Genomic DNA, 20,361 nt, shown 5'->3' with positions numbered 1-20,361 from the left:
TTTTATCATCTCTCTAAAGGAACACCTCAGGTTTTATCATCTCTCTAAGGGAACACCTCAGGTTTTATCATCTCTCTAAGAGAACACCTCAGGTTTTATCATCTCTCTAAGGGAACACCTCAGGTTTTATCATCTCTCTAAAGGAACACCTCAGGTTTTATCATCTCTCTAAAGGAACACCTCAGGTTTTATCATCTCTCTAAGAGAACACCTCAGGTTTTATCATCTCTCTAAGGGAACACCTCAGGTTTTATCATCTCTCTAAAGGAACACCTCAGGTTTTATCATCTCTCTAAGGGAACACCTCAGGTTTTATCATCTCTCTAAAGGAACACCTCAGGTTGTATCATCTCTCTAAGGGAACACCTAAGGTTTTATCATCTCTCTAAGGGAACACCTCAGGTTTTATCATCTCTCTAAGGGAACATCTCAGGTTGTATCATCTCTCTAAGGGAACACCTAAGGTTTTATCATCTCTCTAAGGGAACACCTCAGGATGAATCATCTCTCTATGGGAACACCTCAGGTTTTATCATCTCTCTAAGGGAACACCTCAGGTTTTATCATCTCTCTAAAGGAACACCTCAGGTTTTATCATCTCTCTAAGGGAACACCTCAGGTTTTATCATCTCTCTAAAGGAACACCTCAGGTTTTATCATCTCTCTAAGGGAACACCTCAGGTTTTATCATCTCTCTAAGAGAACACCTCAGGTTTTATCATCTCTCTAAGGGAACACCTCAGGTTTTATCATCTCTCTAAAGGAACACCTCAGGTTTTATCATCTCTCTAAGGGAACACCTCAGGTTTTATCATCTCTCTAAAGGAACACCTCAGGTTGTATCATCTCTCTAAGGGAACACCTCAGGTTGTATCATCTCTCTAAGGGAACATCTCAGGTTTTATCATCTCTCTAAGGGAACACCTCAGGTTTTATAATCTCTCTCTAAGGGAACACCTCAGGTTTTATCATCTCTCTCTAAGGGAACACCTCAGGTTTTATCATCTCTCTAAGGGAACACCTCAGGTTTTATAATCTCTCTAAGAGAACACCTCAGGATGAATCATCTCTCTAAGAGAACACCTCAGGATGAATCATCTCTCTATGGGAACACCTCAGTTTTTATCATCTCTCTAAGGGAACACCTCAGGTTTTATCATCTCTCTAAGGGAACACCTCAGGTTTTATCATCTCTCTAAGGGAACACCTCAGGTTTTATCATCTCTCTAAGGGAACACCTCAGGTTTTATCATCTCTCTAAAGGAACACCTCAGGTTTTATCATCTCTCTAAGGGAACACCTCAGGTTTTATCATCTCTCTAAAGGAACACCTCAGGTTTTATCATCTCTCTAAAGGAACACCTCAGGTTTTATCATCTCTCTAAGGGAACACCTCAGGTTTTATCATCTCTCTAAAGGAACATCTCAGGTTTTATCATCTCTCTAAGGGAACACCTCAGGTTTTATCATCTCTCTAAGGGAACACCTCAGGTTTTATCATCTCTCTAATGGAATGATATAAGTGCTGGTCTAGGATCAGGTTCCTCCTGTCCATGTAATCTTATTCATTGTGATCTAAAAGGCTAAACTGGTCCTAGATCAGCAGTCTTACTATGAGAAGCTTAGTGAATACGGACTCTCCGATCCCCTTTCCATTGGAGTGATTTCACGGTTGAACATAGGGTATATCATGAAATGATCTCAAGATAATGGTGAATTGGCAGGCAGTGGGGAATAGGATGAGGGGTAACACTCTACTTGACACCCAGCGTCATAACACGTTATGACACAGTCATAACCATGTCGTAATATGTCATAACAGCTGACATAATGTGTCATTACTTGTCATAATATGGTCCTAACACTGTCATGACCCATATAGTTACATCTGTTGTGACATATTGTGTTATTTTAAAGGCTGGCTATGACACCTACATAAGAGTGTCAAAATCCAAATTTCTTCAAATAATTTTTTTCCCCAGCAAAAAAAGGTTTCCTTTCGTTTTGAAAGTTTGTAATGAATTCTTTACAGTCATGTTAATTTTTCATTACATTTTAAATAACTTGCAGAAAATACACTTTATGACACTGTCACGTTCAAAATGTCATGTCAAAATGTCATGTAACATAAACATGCTATTGACAAGTAGGCTATGGAATGTTTTGCCTTGTGTGGTTGGTTTTGTGGCTTTTGACATGCCTATGTAGGTGTCACAATCAGAGATAAAATAACACAATATATGTCACAACAGCTGTAAATACATGGGTCACGACAGTGTTATGACCATGTTACGTCAGCTTTTATGACATATTATGACATCGTTAGGATGAGGTAAGATACAGTGGGGAATAGGATGAGGTAAGATACAGTGGGGAATAGGATGAGGTAAGTTACAGTGGGGAATAGGATGAGGTAAGTTACAGTGGGGAATAGGATGAGGTAAGATACAGTGGGGAATAGGATGAGGTAAGATACAGTGGGGAATAGGATGAGGTACAATACAGTGGGGAATAGGATGAGGTACGATACAGTGGGGAATAGGATGAGGTAAGATACAGTGGGGAATAGGATGAGGTAAGATACAGTGGGGAATAGGATGAGGTAAGATACAGTGGGGAATAGGATGAGGTAAGATACAGTGGGGAATAGGATGAGGTACGATACAGTGGGGAATAGGATGAGGTAAGATACAGTGGGGAATAGGATGAGGTAAGATACAGTGGGGAATAGTTAGAGATTGTGACTCTAGCTGCACCAAGGTCATCGGTTCAATTCCCGCAGGGATCATCACATACTGTACGAAAAATGTATGACTTACTGTCCTGTAAGTAGCTTTGGTAAAATAGTCTGCTAAGTGGCATAGGTATATGAAGTAAAAGAGTCCGGTCAGTGAAAGGCCTGCTAACTGGACCACACATGGCCTCTCTGGTCATGGGTTCTAAAACCGCCCTGCGACCTTCCATTCTTCCCACATTTGTCTTCCTTCTTCAACTGACCTCTGTATTTATCCAAAAAAGAAATAAAATAAGCACTTCTTACCGTATTCTGATGGATGTCTGCCTGTTAGTGTTGATGGTTTGGCCTGCGTCTGCATTCAACACCTGGACACCACTACATCCCAGTTTTACCACAGGGATCCCATCCTGGAGCAACACGTGGAGAAACCGATCACCTAAATTCTCTTCCCGAGCTGAAAAGAGCAGAGATAATACGATCAGTTCAAAATAATTTCAAAAGTGGCCTATTTTGGTTTGGATTTAGTGGCCTATATTTGGGTAGTCTATTCAGGCTATTCTTTAACAATTCTGATCTTCTCAAAGAAATCTCCGACTTCAACTACCAATTTGACGGAGATACAATATGTGAATAGGAATCGTTTGGAATTTAATTTAAAACCAATTTCCATCCTTTCAGCACCCACAATGCATTTCTATTAACAGAAAACTTATGTTGGATTGAATGAAAATAACAAAACAATTTTCCAGTAAGTTAAAATCGGAATTTCTTTCACAGCAGTACCTGACATGCAAGCTATTGAAAAGAGATGCATTATTTGTATCTTAAAAGAATGAGTCAATATTTCTGAATATTGTACTAATATCCAGACACACTCTCTTTTGGGTCTTTTTATCACCAGAGACCAACTGGGCTTCAAACCAACCTCAAGGGACCAACTGGGCTTCAAACCAACCTCAAGGGACCAACTGGGCTTCAAACCAACCTCAACGGACCAACTGGGCTTCAAACCAATCTCAAGGGACCAACTGGCTTAATCTGACTCTGGGAAACCAACCCAGAGGGACCAACTGGGCTTCATCTGCCTTTGGGAAACCAACCAGAGGGAAGGGTTCCCCAGTTGGTGGCTCGTGGGCTATTTTTTTTCAGCCCCTCAAAATTGTTAGGGACATACAAGACTGTAAAAACAAGAGCAAATCAGCTCCAAGTTATTTTAATTTTGGAAACCTGTTACAAAGTATTCCGGGTTGGATGGCGCTGTGTTAAGAAGCAGTGCGGCTTGGTTGGGTTGTGTATTGGAGGACGCATGACTTTCAACCTTCGTTGTTTTGTAGGTAGTATTTAATGAAGCTGCCAGTTGAGGACTTGTGAGGCGTCTGTTTCTCAAACTAGACACTATAATGCACTTGTCCTCTTGCTCAGTTGTGCACCGAAGCCTCCCACTCCTCTTTCTATTCTGGTTAGCGACAGTTTGTGCTGTTCTGCAAAGGGAGTAGTCAACAGCAATGTACGAGATTTCAGTTTATTGGCAATTTCTCGCATGGAATAGCCTTCATTTCTCAGAACAAGAATAGACTGACGAGTTTCAGAAGAAAGTTATTTTCAGCTGCGCTAACATAATTGCAAAAGGGTTTCTAATGATCAATTAGTCTTTTAAAATGATAAACTTGGATTAGCTAACACAACGTGCCATTGGAACACAGGAGTGATGGTTGCTGATAAATGTAGATATTCCACAAAAAATCTGCCGTTTCCAGCTACAATGGTAATTTACAACATTAACAATGTCTACACTATATTTCTGATCAATTTGATGTTATTTTAAATGGACCAAAAATTTGTTTTTCTTTCAAAAACAAGGACATTTCTAAATGACCCCAAACTTTTGAACGGTAGTGTATATCACCTTACCCAATCGAGATGCTAAAAACATCTTTGGAGCGCCAAACAAAGATGTCATGTAGAAATACACAAGACATGTAGTTTTAAGCTGTGTGGCTGTGCCCTCCCAAGCATGTGGCTGATTAGCCATCACTGTGTGACAGTACACACGGTGTCTTAACTAATGGCTGTCTATGTACTCTCCCCATTAGAATGACCCATGAATACATTGAATAAATTGGTATACGCATGAGAGGTCTTCGGGAGCATAATAGCTCACTTAATTGCCTATTATTTTCAATACTATCGTACTGAAACACCAAGTACGATAACGTATAAGTCTGCATATGCACCATATATAAATGAGGTATACTCCACAGTATGTGCAGATCAGATAAAGGATCAAATGATCTAGGGTTCATTAATGTATATGAATAAAAGATAATGAAAAGTACTCTGATGAGGAAAACCATGAGGACATGTTGAAAGGGAGGCTGAGACATGATGTCTATGAGGTCAGGGAGCTATGTGCATGCCTAAGCCTGCATTTAGACAGGTAGCAGCACAATTCAGATATTTTTCCCACACTAATTTGTCTTTTGACTCATCAGATCAGATCTTTTCACACCAGATCCTTTTCAGAGCTGATCTGATTGGTCAAAAGATCAACTAGTGAAAAAAATAGCTGCCTGTCTAAACACAGACAAGTAGTCTGGCCCGTGTATGTCGTTAAGATCAATTACGTCTGACAGATACAAGTCCACACATGATACAGAGGGGGGAATCTACTGTCAGCATGTTGAACACAACAGCCGCTATGACTGACTGATCAGACGTTACGAACCATGGTCATCTGGAAACTTGTGACTGAGTGGATAATGCATGTTTCAACTGGAGGATGTTTCAGCTGGAGGATGTTTCAGCTGGGGGATGTTTCAACTGGAGCATGTTTCAGCTGGACGATGTTTCAGCTGGATGATGTTTCAACTGGAGGATGTTTCAGCTGGAGGATGTTTCAACTGTAGCATGTTTCAACTGTAGCATGTTTCAACTGGATGATGTTTCAACTGTAGAATGTTTCAACTGGATGATGTTTCAACCGTAGCATGGTTCAACTTGTGACAGACAACTTGTGACCACAGTGAAACTAACAACAGGAAAGATGTCTCGCCCCCACCCAAGGAGGGGAGAAACCGTTGGACTTGCAGTAGATTGTGTAACATGTTGTAGCATATGATAAGCAATATATGTGTTGGAATAAAATTGAAAAGCAGCATTGTCATTGTCTGAGAGGAGGGACATTTTTGACGAAATGAAAGGTATATAAACCACTGTACATGACATGATTGGCAGAGCTCGAGAATAAATGTTTCTGACTATTGTAGACTGGCCTCTGTCTATTTCATTTCAACCAGAACCTTACAATCTCTGGGTTACAGACCGAGAATATTTAATTGAAGTTCAGTTCATGAACCTTGAGAACAGAATTCTCTTAACAATGTTTTAACTGGAGGCTGTTTCAACTGGAAGCTGTTTCAACTGGAAGCGGTTTCAACTGGAAGCTGTTTCAACTGGAGGATGTTTCAACTGGAGGATGTTTCAACTGGAAGCTATTTCAACTGGAAGCTATTTCAACTGGAAGCTGTTTCAACTGGAGGATGTTTCAACTGGAGGATGTTTCAACTGGAGGATGTTTCGACTGGAAGCTGTTTTGACTGGAAGCTGTTTTGACTGGAAGCTGTTTTGACTGGAAGCTGTTTCAACTGGAAGCTGTTTTGACTGGAAGCTGTTTAAACTGGAAGCTGTTTCAACTGGAAGCTGTTTTGACTTGAGTGGTGCAAGTGGTTGTGCTTTTCTTGTAAGGGATGTTAATTGGGTGGCAGTTTATTTACATGAATGAGCATATCTTCATTTAATCTGAGAAAAAAAGTAAGTTATGTCGATGTTATGATTCTGCTATGACGTATGTTCAGTTCACGTAAAGTGCTGCCAAACTTGGGAGGATTGCAAGGGAACTTCAAGGGAACTTCAAGGGAACTTCAAGGGAACTTCAAGGGAAGTGCAGGGGAACTTCAAGGGAACTTCAAGGGAAGTGCAGGGGAACTTCAAGGGAACTTCAAGGGAAATTCAAGGGAACTTCAAGGGAACTTCAAGGGAAGTGCAGGGGAACTTCAAGGGAACTTCAAGGGAACTTCAAGGGAAGTTAAATGATCTGAATCATTCTATCAAACGTTACAATAGGGAGAATAAGACACTTCATTTATTCATTTTCCTTTCAGTCCACAGAAATGTGTCTTCTGCTTTGATTCCAACCCACCCGAAATAAGCACAAACACTCACAGACTTGAGTGGTTGGAGCAGGAGGGTTATATTCAGCCCTGGACTAAAAATATATGATATATTTCAGTAGAGATTCCAGTTAAAGCTTCTTAGTTCAGGCCTCGTCTTAATCTGTGTCCAGGAAATCAACCACCGGCCTAGAGTATATTCTTGTGTGTAAAACATTTACACCAATTGAATTCTGTGGCCCCACTAAGAATACGCTTCACATCTTCTATAACAGCATAAGTAACAGCTGTCTCATTTAGCCTAGTGCCAGAATGAAACTGTATCCTGGCCAGTTCAATGATAGAGCCCCTCTCTCAGTACTGAAACCAAATTAATGCCAGTACTTTAGAGGAGCATTGTGTTCATTTGTTCTGCTGTGGGTTCCCTTTCTATTAAACAACAAAAGAGAGAGAGAGAGAGGGGGAGAACGCACCATCACACAGACTAAAACTGGCTCAGCTATTTAAAACTCCCTTCCTTTCTAATTCCAGAGACAACTGTCTTCTATTGTGCTGTGATATATGTGGGGAAGAATTACGCTGCTTGACGCTCCTATGATAGATGTTTATGTTGGGTCTTCAGCCTTTCTATAGTATAGATGTTTATGTTGACCCCTTCAGCCTTTCTATAGTATAGATGTTTATGTTGACCCCTTCAGTCTTTCTATAGTATAGATGTTTATGTTGGGCCTTCAGCCTTTCTATAGTATAGATGTTTATGTTGACCCCTTCAGCCTTTCTGTAGTATAGATGTTTATGTTGGGCCTTCAGCCTTTCTGTAGTATAGATGTTTATGTTGGGCCTTCAGCCTTTCTAAAGTATAGATGTTTATGTTGACCCCTTCAGCCTTTCTGTAGTATAGATGTTTATGTTGACCCCTTCAGCCTTTCTGTAGTATAGATGTTTATGTTGACCCCTTCAGCCTTTCTGTAGTATAGATGTTTATGTTGGGCCTTCAGCCTTTCTATAGTATAGATGTTTATGTTGACCCCTTCAGCCTTTCTGTAGTATAGATGTTTATGTTGACCCCTTCAGTCTTTCTATAGTATAGATGTTTATGTTGGGCCTTCAGCCTTTCTATAGTATAGATGTTTATGTTGACCCCTTCAGCCTTTCTATAGGATAGATGTTTATGTTGACCCCTTCAGTCTTTCTATAGGATAGATGTTTATGTTCACTATTCGAGTCTTACATTTTCCCTTCTGTAGTTTTTATTTTCTTCTATTGGCGAGGACATGACAAATGACTGTTCTACTGTCCCCATGGCCCTGTTACTCTGTGCTAGGCGGAACAGAGCGTTTGTCCTTTAGTCAACACTTGCCTGTCACCTGTTCGCTGTCTCTCTCTCCCTCCCTTCTATAACTCCCCCCCCCCTTCTCTCTATCCCCCTCCCCTCTCTCTTTCTCCTGCTGGCTGACAAGTTAAGCCCAAAGGGAGTCTCACTCGGCGCTTCAGGGAGGGAGGGAGGCACGTGGAGGAGAGGAGAGGAGAGGGGGATGAGTGAAAGGATAGAAGCGGGTTTGGGCTAAGAAATATTATCTGCATCTTGATGTAGCATGCTGCTACGTCTTCCTGGTTCTTCTCCTCTGATTAACGGTTTGATCTCAGGAGTTTTCTCTTTCAGTTCCTGTCCTCTAATGTATGTGAGAAGGGCTGCCTCCTCTCTCTCTGTGGGCTGCAGAAACCCAGACAGATGAAAGGGGATGCTGTGTTCTTCCCTGTGCTTCATGAACATTCAGTCTTTTTAACCCCCGGTTTGCACCCTGCACTGCATTCTGGTTATTGCATTTTCGATTGCTGCAAGAGCATATTTGATAATGACCAGATCAGAGTGAACGTACGCACAGACATGAACTCTGTGTATTGACATTGTGATAAATATATTAGGACACAAATCTGTGTTTAATTCCTCTAAACAGCGGAGTCCATCGGCACTTCCTTATCTTTGTTCAATCTCTATCGCAGTCCTCACTGCCCTTTCCCACCTGGATAACAGGAACACCTATGTGAGAATGCTGTTCATAGACTACAGCTCAGCGTTCAACACCTTAGTGCCCTCCAAGCTCATCACTAAACTCAGGACCCTGGGACTGAACACCTCCCTATGCAACTGGATTCTGGACTTCCTGACGGGCCGACTCCAGGTGGTGAGGGTAGGCAACAACCCCTCCACACACTGGAGGCTGAAAAGATTTGGCATAGGCCCTAGGATCTACAAAAAGTTCTACAGCTGCCCCATTAAGAGCATATTGACTGGCTCCATCACCGCTTGGTATGGCAACTGATTGGCAAGGCAATACAGGGCGTAGTGCGTTTTATTTTAATTTTTTATTTCACCTTTATTTAACCAGGTAGGCTAGTTGAGAACACCTTTATTTAACCAGGTAGGCTAGTTGAGAACACCTTTATTTAACCAGGTAGGCTAGTTGAGAACACCTTTATTTAACCAGGTAGGCTAGTTGAGAACAAGTTCTCATTTACAACTGCGACCTGGCCAAGATAAAGCATAGCAGTGTGAACAGACAACACAGAGTTACACATGGAGTAAACAATTAACAAGTCAATAATACAGTAGAAAAAAGGAGAGTCTATATACATTGTGTGCAAAAGGCATGAGGAGGTAGGCGAATAATTACAATTATGCAGATTAACACTGGAGTGATAAATGATCAGATGGTTATGTACAGGTAGAGATATTGGTGTGCAAAAGAGCAGAAAATAAAATAAATAAAAACAGTATGGGGATGAGGTAGGTAAAAATGGGTGGGCTATTTACCGATAGACTATGTACAGCTGCAGCGATCGGTTAGCTGCTCAGATAGCAGATGTTTGAAGTTGGTGAGGGAGATAAAAGTCTCCAACTTCAGCGATTTTTGCAATTCGTTCCAGTCACAGGCAGCAGAGAACTGGAACGAAAGGCGGCCGCGGCCAAATGAGGTGTTGGCTTTAGGGATGATCAGTGAGATACACTTTCTATAGGATAGATGTTTATGTTGGGCCTTCAGCCTTTCTATAGGAGAGATGTTTATGTTGACCCCTTCAGCCTTTCTATAGGATAGATGTTTATGTTGACCCCTTCAGCCTTTCTATAGGATAGATGTTTATGTTGACCCCTACAGCCTTTCTATAGGATAGATGTTTATGTTGACCCCTTCAGCCTTTCTATAGTATAGATGTTTATGTTGACCCCTTCAGCCTTTCTATAGTATAGATGTTTATGTTGACCCCTTCAGCCTTTCTGTACATCACTGAGGCCGAGCTCCCTGCCATCCAGGACCTCTGTACCAGACGGTGTCAGAGGAAGGCCCTAAAAATAGTTAAAGACTCCAGCCACCCTAGTTCTTTCTGCTACCTCACAGCCAGCGGTACCGGAGCACCAAGTCTAGAACCAACAGGACCATGAACAGCTTCTACCTCCAAACCATAATACTGCTAAATAGTTAGTTAAATAGTTACCTACTGGAGTGAGCCATGTTGCACAAACTTTTTTTTATTTAAACATTTTTTTACCCCCTTTTTTCACCCCAATTTCGTAGTATCCAATTGTTTTTAGTAGTTACTATCTTATCTCATCGCTACAACTCCCGTACAGGCTCAGGAGAGACAAAGGTCTTGAGTCATGAGTCCTCAACGCAAACAAGCCGCACTGCTTCTTAACACAGCATGCATCCAACCCGGAATCCAGCCGCACCAATGTGTCGGAGGAAACACCGTGCCCCTAGCAACCTGGTCAGCGTGCACTGCGCCCGGCCTGCCACAGGAGTCGCTAGTGCGTGATGAGACAAGGATATCCCTACCTGCCAAACCCTCCCTAACCCGGGCGACGCTAGGCCAATTGTGCGTCGCCCCATGGACATCCCAGTCGCGGCCGGCTGCAACAGAGCCTGGGCTCGAACCCAGAGTCTCTGGTGGCACAGCTAGCACTGCGATGCAGTGCCTTAAACCACTGCACCACCCAGGAGGCCCAGCACAAACTTGTTTTTGCCTCATCAGACACGCTGCTGCTACTGTTGACCATCTGTCACTTTATTCCTAGTTATATGTACATATCTACCTCAATGACCTTGTACCCCTGCACATCCACTCAGTACTGGTATATAACCAAGTTATCATTACTCAGTACTGGTACCCCTTGTATATAACCAAGTTATCATGACTCAGTACTGGTACCCCTTGTATATAACCAAGTTATCATGACTCAGTACTGGTACCCCTTGTATATAGCCAATTTATCATGACTCAGTACTGGTACCCCTTGCAGACAGTATAGACACGTTATCATGACTCAGTACTAGTACCCCTTGCAGACAGTATAGACATGTTATCATGACTCAGTACTGGTACCCCTTGCAGACAGTATAGACACGTTATCATTACTAATTCTTTATCTATTATTACTTCTATTATTACGTGTTTTACTTTTCTGTTATTTCTCTATTGTCTTTATCTCTGTATTGCTGGGAAGGGCCTGGAAGTATTTTACTGTTGGTCTACACCTGTTGTTTACAAAGCATGTGACAAATAACTTGTAATTAAATGTGTTCATTAACTTGTTCCTTCTTCTTGGTATAGACTTAACAGTGAACACAACCTGTTTAATGTACATTCCTCATTATTAAAATTGTGGTGGGTTGTGTGTATCTGTGTCTCTCTCTCTGTGTGTGTGTGTGTGTGTGTGTGTAAAGAGAAGAGAAAGGAGACGATGACAGGGAAAACCTGATGTTGTCAGAGTGAGCATGTTGTCATCCTGTTCTAATCTATAGAGGGAATTTATGAGGCGTTTGATGGGAAGCAACACAAGATAAACGCTGTCAGATAGCCGGTGGCAGGTGAACCATACATAAGCAGATAATGTGACAGGGAAGGGTGTGTGTGTGTGTGTGTGTGTGTGTGGGTGTGTGTATGTGTGTGTGTGACAAGGTTAGAAGTAAAAAGGCTTTGCTAACTTGACATCAAGAGCAATCCCATCAACTTTTCACCTCTGATAACTTCCTGTCCTTGTGGCATCCCTCCAATATGTGTATGAAGATGAACATATATATATAATTTATCCCAAAATATTTATATCATTTATCCTCCAACATATATAATTTATCCTCCAAAATATTTATATAATTTATCCTCCAATACATATATAATTTATCCTCCAATATATATAATTTATCCACCAATATTTATAGAATTTATCCTCAAAAGGGTGATTTTGTCTTGCTCAGTGAGTTAGAAATGATCAATGGTATTAGTGATTAAAGTTCCTCATTCATGGAACAAATTTAACAACAAAATGCATTATTTAGTCTGGTTGTTTTCTCTTACGTATTTTTCCTAAAATATAACTTAGAAAAGAGAATGAACCTGCAGTAAAAATACAAGAAATGTAATGTATTTCAGGTTTATAAATCTACTAAAGGGAGATTGTTATTCTCAATACCTAAAGGATGTGTAGGATTTATAAACCCTGTCTCCTTAGTGCTATTCTACACAATGTGTACAATTGGGAAGGAAAAAGCCAATCTAACAACAAATAATGAGGTTGGAAAACACATCACTACTGAGCACAGAATGGTTTAGGTTTATTTTGTGTGTGAATTGTAGAGGCAGGAGACTCTGAGACGATATCGCACAGCTCCTACAGGGACAAAGGAACCATTAATGAAAGTCAGGCCTCGATATCCTGCAGTGTTTCTCTCCCAACTCCAACTCTACTGCTGGAACCATTAGTGAGAGTCAGGCCTCGATATCCTGCAGTGTTTCTCTCCCAACTCCAACTGTACTGTTGGAACCATTAATGAAAGTCAGGCCTCGATATCCTGCAGTGTTTCTCTCCCAACTCCAACTCTACTGTTGGAACCATTAATGAAAGTCAGGCCTCGATATCCTGCAGTGTTTCTCTCCCAACTCCAACTCTACTGTTGGAACCATTAATGAAAGTCAGGCCTCGATATCCTGCAGTGTTTCTCTCACAACTCCAACTCCACTGTTGGAACCATTAATGAAAGTCAGGCCTCGATATCCTGCAGTGTTTCTCTCACAACTCCAACTCCACTGTTGGAACCATTAATGAAAGTCAGGCCTCGATATCCTGCAGTGTTTCTCTCACAACTCCAACTCCACTGTTGGAACTTTTCAAAGGACTGTTTGTTGATAAACTCCCAGCTTACATTGTGAACCATGCAGTGATGACGGTATATTACAAACCACCCAGTTGGTAAAGTGGCTGATCACATGATGTATTGTGGATATATATATAGTTAATGGATATATATTATCACTGACTATAGTCATTTAAGACTCACCTAAAACACTGTCAGAACAGCATTGGTTAAGATATAAAGTGAGAAATCCGTCTTTTGAAAAATCTGTCATTTTGTCCCTCGCTAAACAAAGTGCGTCCAAATGGCATCCCCACTTCCTTTCTAGTGCACTACTTTGCTTTGTTTTACCAGGGCCCATACTGCATGTCTCTGGTTAAACGTAATGCCCTATAGGGAATAGGGTGCCATTTGGGACACAGTCAATGCATGAAGATATATGGGATGGGGATAATTAAAACAATCTACCCATCCAATAACAGCAGCAGCAATTTAATTAGACCTTTATTTAACTAGGCAAGTCAGTTAAGAACAAATTCTTATTTTCAATGACGGCCTAGGAACAGTGGGTTAACTGTTCCTAGGAGGAATATGATGTATTCTCATTGCTGCTGAGTTAAGACACTTCTTTGTACTTTAACAAATGACTGAAATATTCCTAAAAGTTTTGAAAGGTACAATATCTTGTTTCTTAAGACTTAACAACTCATAAGGATAAAAGAGTTAAAAATAAATACAAATGGACGTATCATTAAAAGGTCCTGGGAAACCATGGCGACCAACAGGATATACCAAGTATGACTTTATATCAGGGACGGACGTGGTTAGTGAATGGCATATCTCTAACGTGTTAACCTTAACAAGAGGACATTTTTAAACACAACCTCATTGGTTTCCATGGAAAAGACGGAATAGATTTGTGACCAACTGAAAGCTGACTCACAGCAACAGGTGTCTTTTTCTGTGTCACAAATGGCACCCTATTCCCTACATAGTGCACTATGGGGCCCGGTCAAGAGTGGTGGACTATATAGGGAATAGGGTGTTATATTTGGGACTCATCCAATCTCTCTGAGAAGTCATGACTGGAATGGATGCGTTGTGCAGCTTCAAAGGGATTCATCTGCAGCTGAGAATAGCTGTTCCATTAACTCCAGTGTGGCTCAGCTGGTAAGAGCGTGAAGCTTGAAACGCCAGGGTGCTGGCGGTCATAAAGGCTACACTCAAATGTATGCACTCACTGTACTGTGAGACACTTTGTATAAAAGCATCTGATAAAATTTACAGCAAGTATACAAAACATTAAGAACATCTGCTCTTTCCATGACAGACTGACCATATGAAATCGGAAGTTTACATACACTTAGGCTAGAGTCATTAAAACTAATTTTTCAACCACTCCAAAATTATTTTTAACAAACTATAGTTTTGGCAAGTCGGTTAGGACATCTACTTCGTGTTTGACACAAGTAATTTTCCAACAATTGTTTACAGACAGATTATTTCACTGTATCCCTATTCCAGTGGGTCAGAAGTATATATACACTAAGTTGCCTGTGCCTTTAAACAGCTTGGAAAATTCCAGAAAATGATGTCATGGCTTTAGAAGCTTCTGATAGGCTAATTGACACAATTTGAGTCAATTGGAGGTGTACCTGTGGATGTTTTTCAAGGCCTACCTTCAAACTCGGTGCCTCTTTGCTTGACATCATGGGAAAATCAGCCAAGACCTCAGAAAAAGATTTGTAAACCTCCACAAGTCTGGTTCATCCTTGGGAGCAATTTGCAAACACCTGAAGGTACCACCTTCATCTGTACAAACAATAGTACGCAAGTATAAACACCATGGGACCACGCAGCCGTCATACCTCTCAGGAAGGAGGCGCTTTCTGTCTCCTAGAGATGAACGTACTTTGGTGCGAAAAGTGCAAATCAATCCCAGAACAACAGCAAAGGACCCTGTGAAGATGCTGGAGTAAACAGGTACAAAAGTATCTATATCCCCAGTAAAACGAGTCCTATATCGACATAACCTGAAAGGCCGCTCAGCAAGGAAGTAGCAACTGTTCCAAAACCTTCATAAAAAAGCCAGACTACGGTTTGCAACTGCACATGGGGACAAAGATCTGTCACGTTCATCATAATGAGGAGACCAAGGCGCAGCGTGGTTGGAATTACATTCTCCCTTTTATTTAACGAAGGACACTTAAACAAAACGTGCCGCTATAAACAACTAGTGCTGACATGCAACTACACACAGACAACAACCCACAAAACCAAAATGGCAACCTAAATAGGATCCCCAATCAGAGACAACGATAAACATCTGTCTCTGATTGGGAACCAATTCAGGCCACCATAGACCTACATATACCTAGACAAACCAAAACCCCATAGATATACGAAAAAAAACCCTAGACAAGTCAAAAACACACATACCACCCTCGTCACACCCTGACCTAACCAAAATAATAAAGAAAACAAAGATAACTAAGGTCATGACAAAGATGACAAGATCATACTTTTTGGAGAAATGTTCTCTGGTCTGATGAAACAAAAATAGAACTGTTTGGCCATAATGACCATCATTATGTTTGGAGGAAAAAGGGGTGGTGCACTTCACAAAATAGATTGCTTCATGAGGGAGGAAAATGATGTGGATATATTGAAGCGATATCTCAAGACATCAGTCAGGAGGTTAAAGCTTGGTCACAAATGGGTCTTCCAAATGAACAATGACCCCAAGCATACTTCCAAAGTTGTGACAAAATGGCTTATATTGTAGTGGCCATCACAAAGCGAGCAAGGAAGCCTACAAACCTGACTCAGTTACACCAGCTCTGTCAGGAGGAATGGGCCACAATTCACCCAACTTATTGTGGGATGCTTGTTGGAGGCTACCCGAAACGTTTGACCCAAGTTAAACAATTTAAAGGCAATGCTACCAAATACCAATTGAGTGTATGTAAACTTCTGACCCACTGGGAATGTGATGACAGAAATAAAAGCTGAAATAAATAATTCGCTCTACTATTATTCTGACATTTCACATTCTTAGAATAAAGTGGTGATCCTAAAACAGGGAATTTTTACTAGGATTAAATGTCAGGAATTGTGAAAAACTGAGTTTAAATGTATTTGGCTAAGGTGTATGCAAACTTCCGACTTCAACTGTATGATCACTTGTTAAATCCACTTCAATCAGTGTAGATGAAGGGGAGGAGACAGGATAAAGTAACACACTGCTTGGAGTAACCCTGGACTGTAAACTGTCATGGTCAAAACAGTTTGATACAACAGTATCTAGGATGGAGAGAAGTCTGTCCATAATAAAGCGCTGCTCTGCCTTCTTAACAACACTATCAACAAGGCAGGTCCTACAGGCCCTAGTTTCTACCTTCTTAACAACACTATCAACAGGCAGGTCCTACAGGCCCTAGTTTCTACCTTCTTAACAACACTATCAACAAGGCAGGTCCTACAGGCCCTAGTTTCTACCTTCTTAACAACACTATCAACAAGGCAGGTCCTACAGGCCCTAGTTTCTACCTTCTTAACAACACTATCAACAAGGCAGGTCCTACAGGCCCTAGTTTCTACCTTCTTAACAACACTATCAACAAGGCAGGTCCTACAGGCCCTAGTTTCTACCTTCTTAACAACACTATCAACAAGGCAGGTCCTACAGGCCCTAGTTTCTACCTTCTTAACAACACTATCAACAAGGCAGGTCCTACAGGCCCTAGTTTCTACCTTCTTAACAACACTATCAACAAGGCAGGTCCTACAGGCCCTAGTTTCTGCCTTCTTAACAACACTATCAACAAGGCAGGTCCTACAGGCCCTAGTTTCTGCCTTCTTAACAACACTATCAACAAGGCAGGTCCTACAGGCCCTAGTTTCTACCTTCTTAACAACACTATCAACAAGGCAGGTCCTACAGGCTCTAGTTTCTACCTTCTTAACAGCACTATCAACAAGGCAGGTCCTACAGGCCCTAGTTTCTACCTTCTTAACAGCACTATCAACAAGGCAGGTCCTACAGGCCCTAGTTTCTACCTTCTTAACAACACTATCAACAAGGCAGGCCCTGCAGGCCCTAGTTTCTACCTTCTTAACAACACTATCAACAAGGCAGGCCCTGCAGGCCCTAGTTTCTACCTTCTTAACAACACTATCAACAAGGCAGGCCCTGCAGGCCCTAGATTTGTCACACCTTGACTACTGTTCAGTCGTGTGCTCAGGTGCCCCAAAAAAGGACTTTGCAATTGTCTCAGAACAGGGCAGCAGAGAGATTGACTTCATCACTACTTGTATTTATGAGAGGTGTTGAATGCACACAGCTGTCTGTTTGAACTACTGGCACACAGCTCAGACACCCATACATACCCCACAAGATATGCCATAAGAGGTCTCTTCACAGTCCCCAAGTGCAGAACAGACTATGGGAGGCGTTCAGTACTACATAGAGCCATGACTACATCAAGTAACTGATGCAAGCAGTAAAATTAGATTTAAAAAACAGATAAAAACAGATAAAAACCACCATACGGAACAGCGTGGACTGTGAAGCAACACAAACATTGGCACAGACATACGCATACACAATAATGCACTATACACACACACATGGATTTAGTACTGTAGATATGTAGTAGTGGTGGAGTAGGGGCCTGAGGACACACAGTGTGTTGTGAAATCTGTGAATGTATTGTAATGTTTTTAAAATGGTATAACCTGCTATAATTTTGGTGGACCCCAGGAAGAGTATCTGCTGCATGGGGATCCATAATAAACCCCAGGAAGAGTATCTGCTGCATGGGGATCCATAATAAACCCCAGGAAGAGTATCTGCTGCTTGGGGATCCATAATAAACCCCAGGAAGAGTATCTGCTGCTTGGGGATCCATAATAAACCCCAGGAAGAGTATCTGCTGCTTGGGGATCCATAATAAACCCCAGGAAGAGTATCTGCTGCATGGGGATCCATAATAAACCCCAGGAAGAGTATCTGCTGCTTGGGGATCCATAATAAACCCCAGGAAGAGTATCTGCTGCTTGGGGATCCATAATAAACCCCAGGAAGAGTATCTGCTGCATGGGGATCCATAATAAACCACAGGAAGAGTATCTGCTGCTTGGGGATCCATAATAAACCCCAGGAAGAGTATCTGCTGCATGGGGATCCATAATAAACCCCAGGAAGAGTATCTGCTGCTTGGGGATCCATAATAAACCCCAGGAAGAGTATCTGCTGCATGGGGATCCATAATAAACCCCAGGAAGAGTATCTGCTGCTTGGGGATCCATAATAAACCCCAGGAAGAGTATCTGCTGCATGGGGATCCATAATAAACCCCAGGAAGAGTATCTGCTGCATGGGGATCCATAATAAACCACAGGAAGAGTAGCTGCTGCATGGGGATCCATAATAAACCCCAGGAAGAGTATCTGCTGCATGGGGATCCATAATAAACCCCAGGAAGAGTATCTGCTGCTTGGGGATCCATAATAAATTAAAATACAAAGAATGATTTTTAAGCCTTGAGACAATTGAGAAACGGATTGTATATGTGTGCCATTCAGACGGTGAATGGGCAAGACAACAGATTTAAGTGCCTTTGAAAGGGGTATGGTAGTAGGTGCCAAGCACAACGGTTTGTGTCAAGAAATGCAACGCAGCTATGTTTTTCATGCTCAATAGTTTCTTGTATGTATCAAGAACAAAGGACATCCATTCAACTTAACACAACTGTGGGAAGCATTGGAGTCAACATGGGCCAGCATCCCTGTGGAATGATTTCGACACCTTGTAGGGTCCATGCCCTGACGAATTGAGGGCAAAAGGGGGGGGTGCAACTCAATATTAGGAAGGTGTTCCTAATGTTTGATATGCTCAGGACTACAACTCAGTATATATTAAAAAGTTGCTACAACTTCACTGAGGGGTAACTCTACTTTACATCTTTCCAACCAATACAATTCCTGAATACAATCACTATAATAATATAACAAACGCCATTTAGCATTTTTATCCAAAGCGACCAGGAGTTCCATGCTTTTCTTAACTCTTGTTCTGAGCACCTGAGATTCACGATGCAATCTGACACACGTCAAATCAGCTTCCTTGATCTTTTGATATTTGCGAGGACTATGACCTATGCACAGATCTTTACAGGAAACCAACTGATCGCAATAGTTTGTTGAGGGCTGATAGCTGTCACACGCCTCCCTTGAAACACTGTTAGAATCAATGCTGTTGAATCAAAACACAATCACACATTGACTTTGATCTGAAACCATTCCTGTGATTATTGTGTTTTTGTAAATAATATTGTGTTTAATTATGATGAAATTGTCTCTATGATCGTCTGATATCCATTCATGCTTTTTTTTATATGTATTATGGATAGTTCTAAATTGACCAATGATATCATGCCACAGTCAGTCATGTTTACAAACACCTGCACAAGTCCAATGAAATCCTGAAGACAGCTTGCTGTTGAAACGTTGGTGAATAATACATGATTGCGTCAGAGCTCTTGGAGTCGGCAGCTTCTCCTTGTCTTCTGAAGTTTCCATAGCGACTCACAGTAAAGTGAGTGCATACATCTTTGTGAACATGGTATATAGTGCATCGTGCATGAATACATCTTTGTGAACATGGTATATAGTGCATCGTGCATGAATACATCTTTGTGAACATGGTATATAGTGCATCGTGCATGAATACATCTTTGTGAACATGGTATATAGTGCATCGTGCATGAATACATCTTTGTGAACATGGTATATAGTGCATCGTGCATGAATACATCTTTGTGAACATGGTATATAGTGCATCGTGCATGAATACATTTTTGTGAACATGGTATATAGTGCATCGTGCATGAATACATTTTTGTGAACATGGTATATAGTGCATCGTGCATGAATACATCTTTGTGAACATGGTATATAGTGCATCGTGCATGAATACATCTTTGTGAACATGGTATATAGTGCATCGTGCATGAATAAATCTTTGTGAACATGGTATATAGTGCATTGTGCATGAATACATCTTTGTGAACATGGTATATAGTGCATCGTGCATGAATACATTTTTGTGAACATGGTATATAGTGCATCGTGCATGAATACATCTTTGTGAACATAGTGCATCGTGCATGAATACATTTTTGTGAACATGGTATATAGTGCATCGTGCATGAATACATCTTTGTGAACATAGTGCATCGTGCATGAATACATTTTTGTGAACATGGTATATAGTGCATCGTGCATGAATACATTCTACAAAGGGGTGGTCACGGGAATCAAA

General features: G+C 41.3%; 1 protein-coding gene across 1 annotated transcript in view; it reads right to left on the bottom strand.

The window, feature by feature from the left end:
• Positions 1–20,361, bottom strand: part of eys (EGF-like photoreceptor maintenance factor) — a 193,233-nt gene that overhangs the window by 141,402 nt on the left and 31,470 nt on the right. The window contains exon 3 of the mRNA XM_090181729.1: positions 3,041–3,191. Coding sequence (XP_090037855.1) covers positions 3,041–3,191 — 151 coding nt within the window. The remainder of the gene's footprint in view (positions 1–3,040; positions 3,192–20,361) is intronic.

This window comes from Oncorhynchus mykiss, chromosome 1 (assembly GCF_057628025.1).
Source record: "Oncorhynchus mykiss isolate SJ-2025 chromosome 1, ASM5762802v1, whole genome shotgun sequence".
Taxonomy (NCBI): Eukaryota; Metazoa; Chordata; class Actinopteri; order Salmoniformes; family Salmonidae; genus Oncorhynchus; species Oncorhynchus mykiss.
This window is presented reverse-complemented; position numbering and strand designations above follow the sequence as displayed.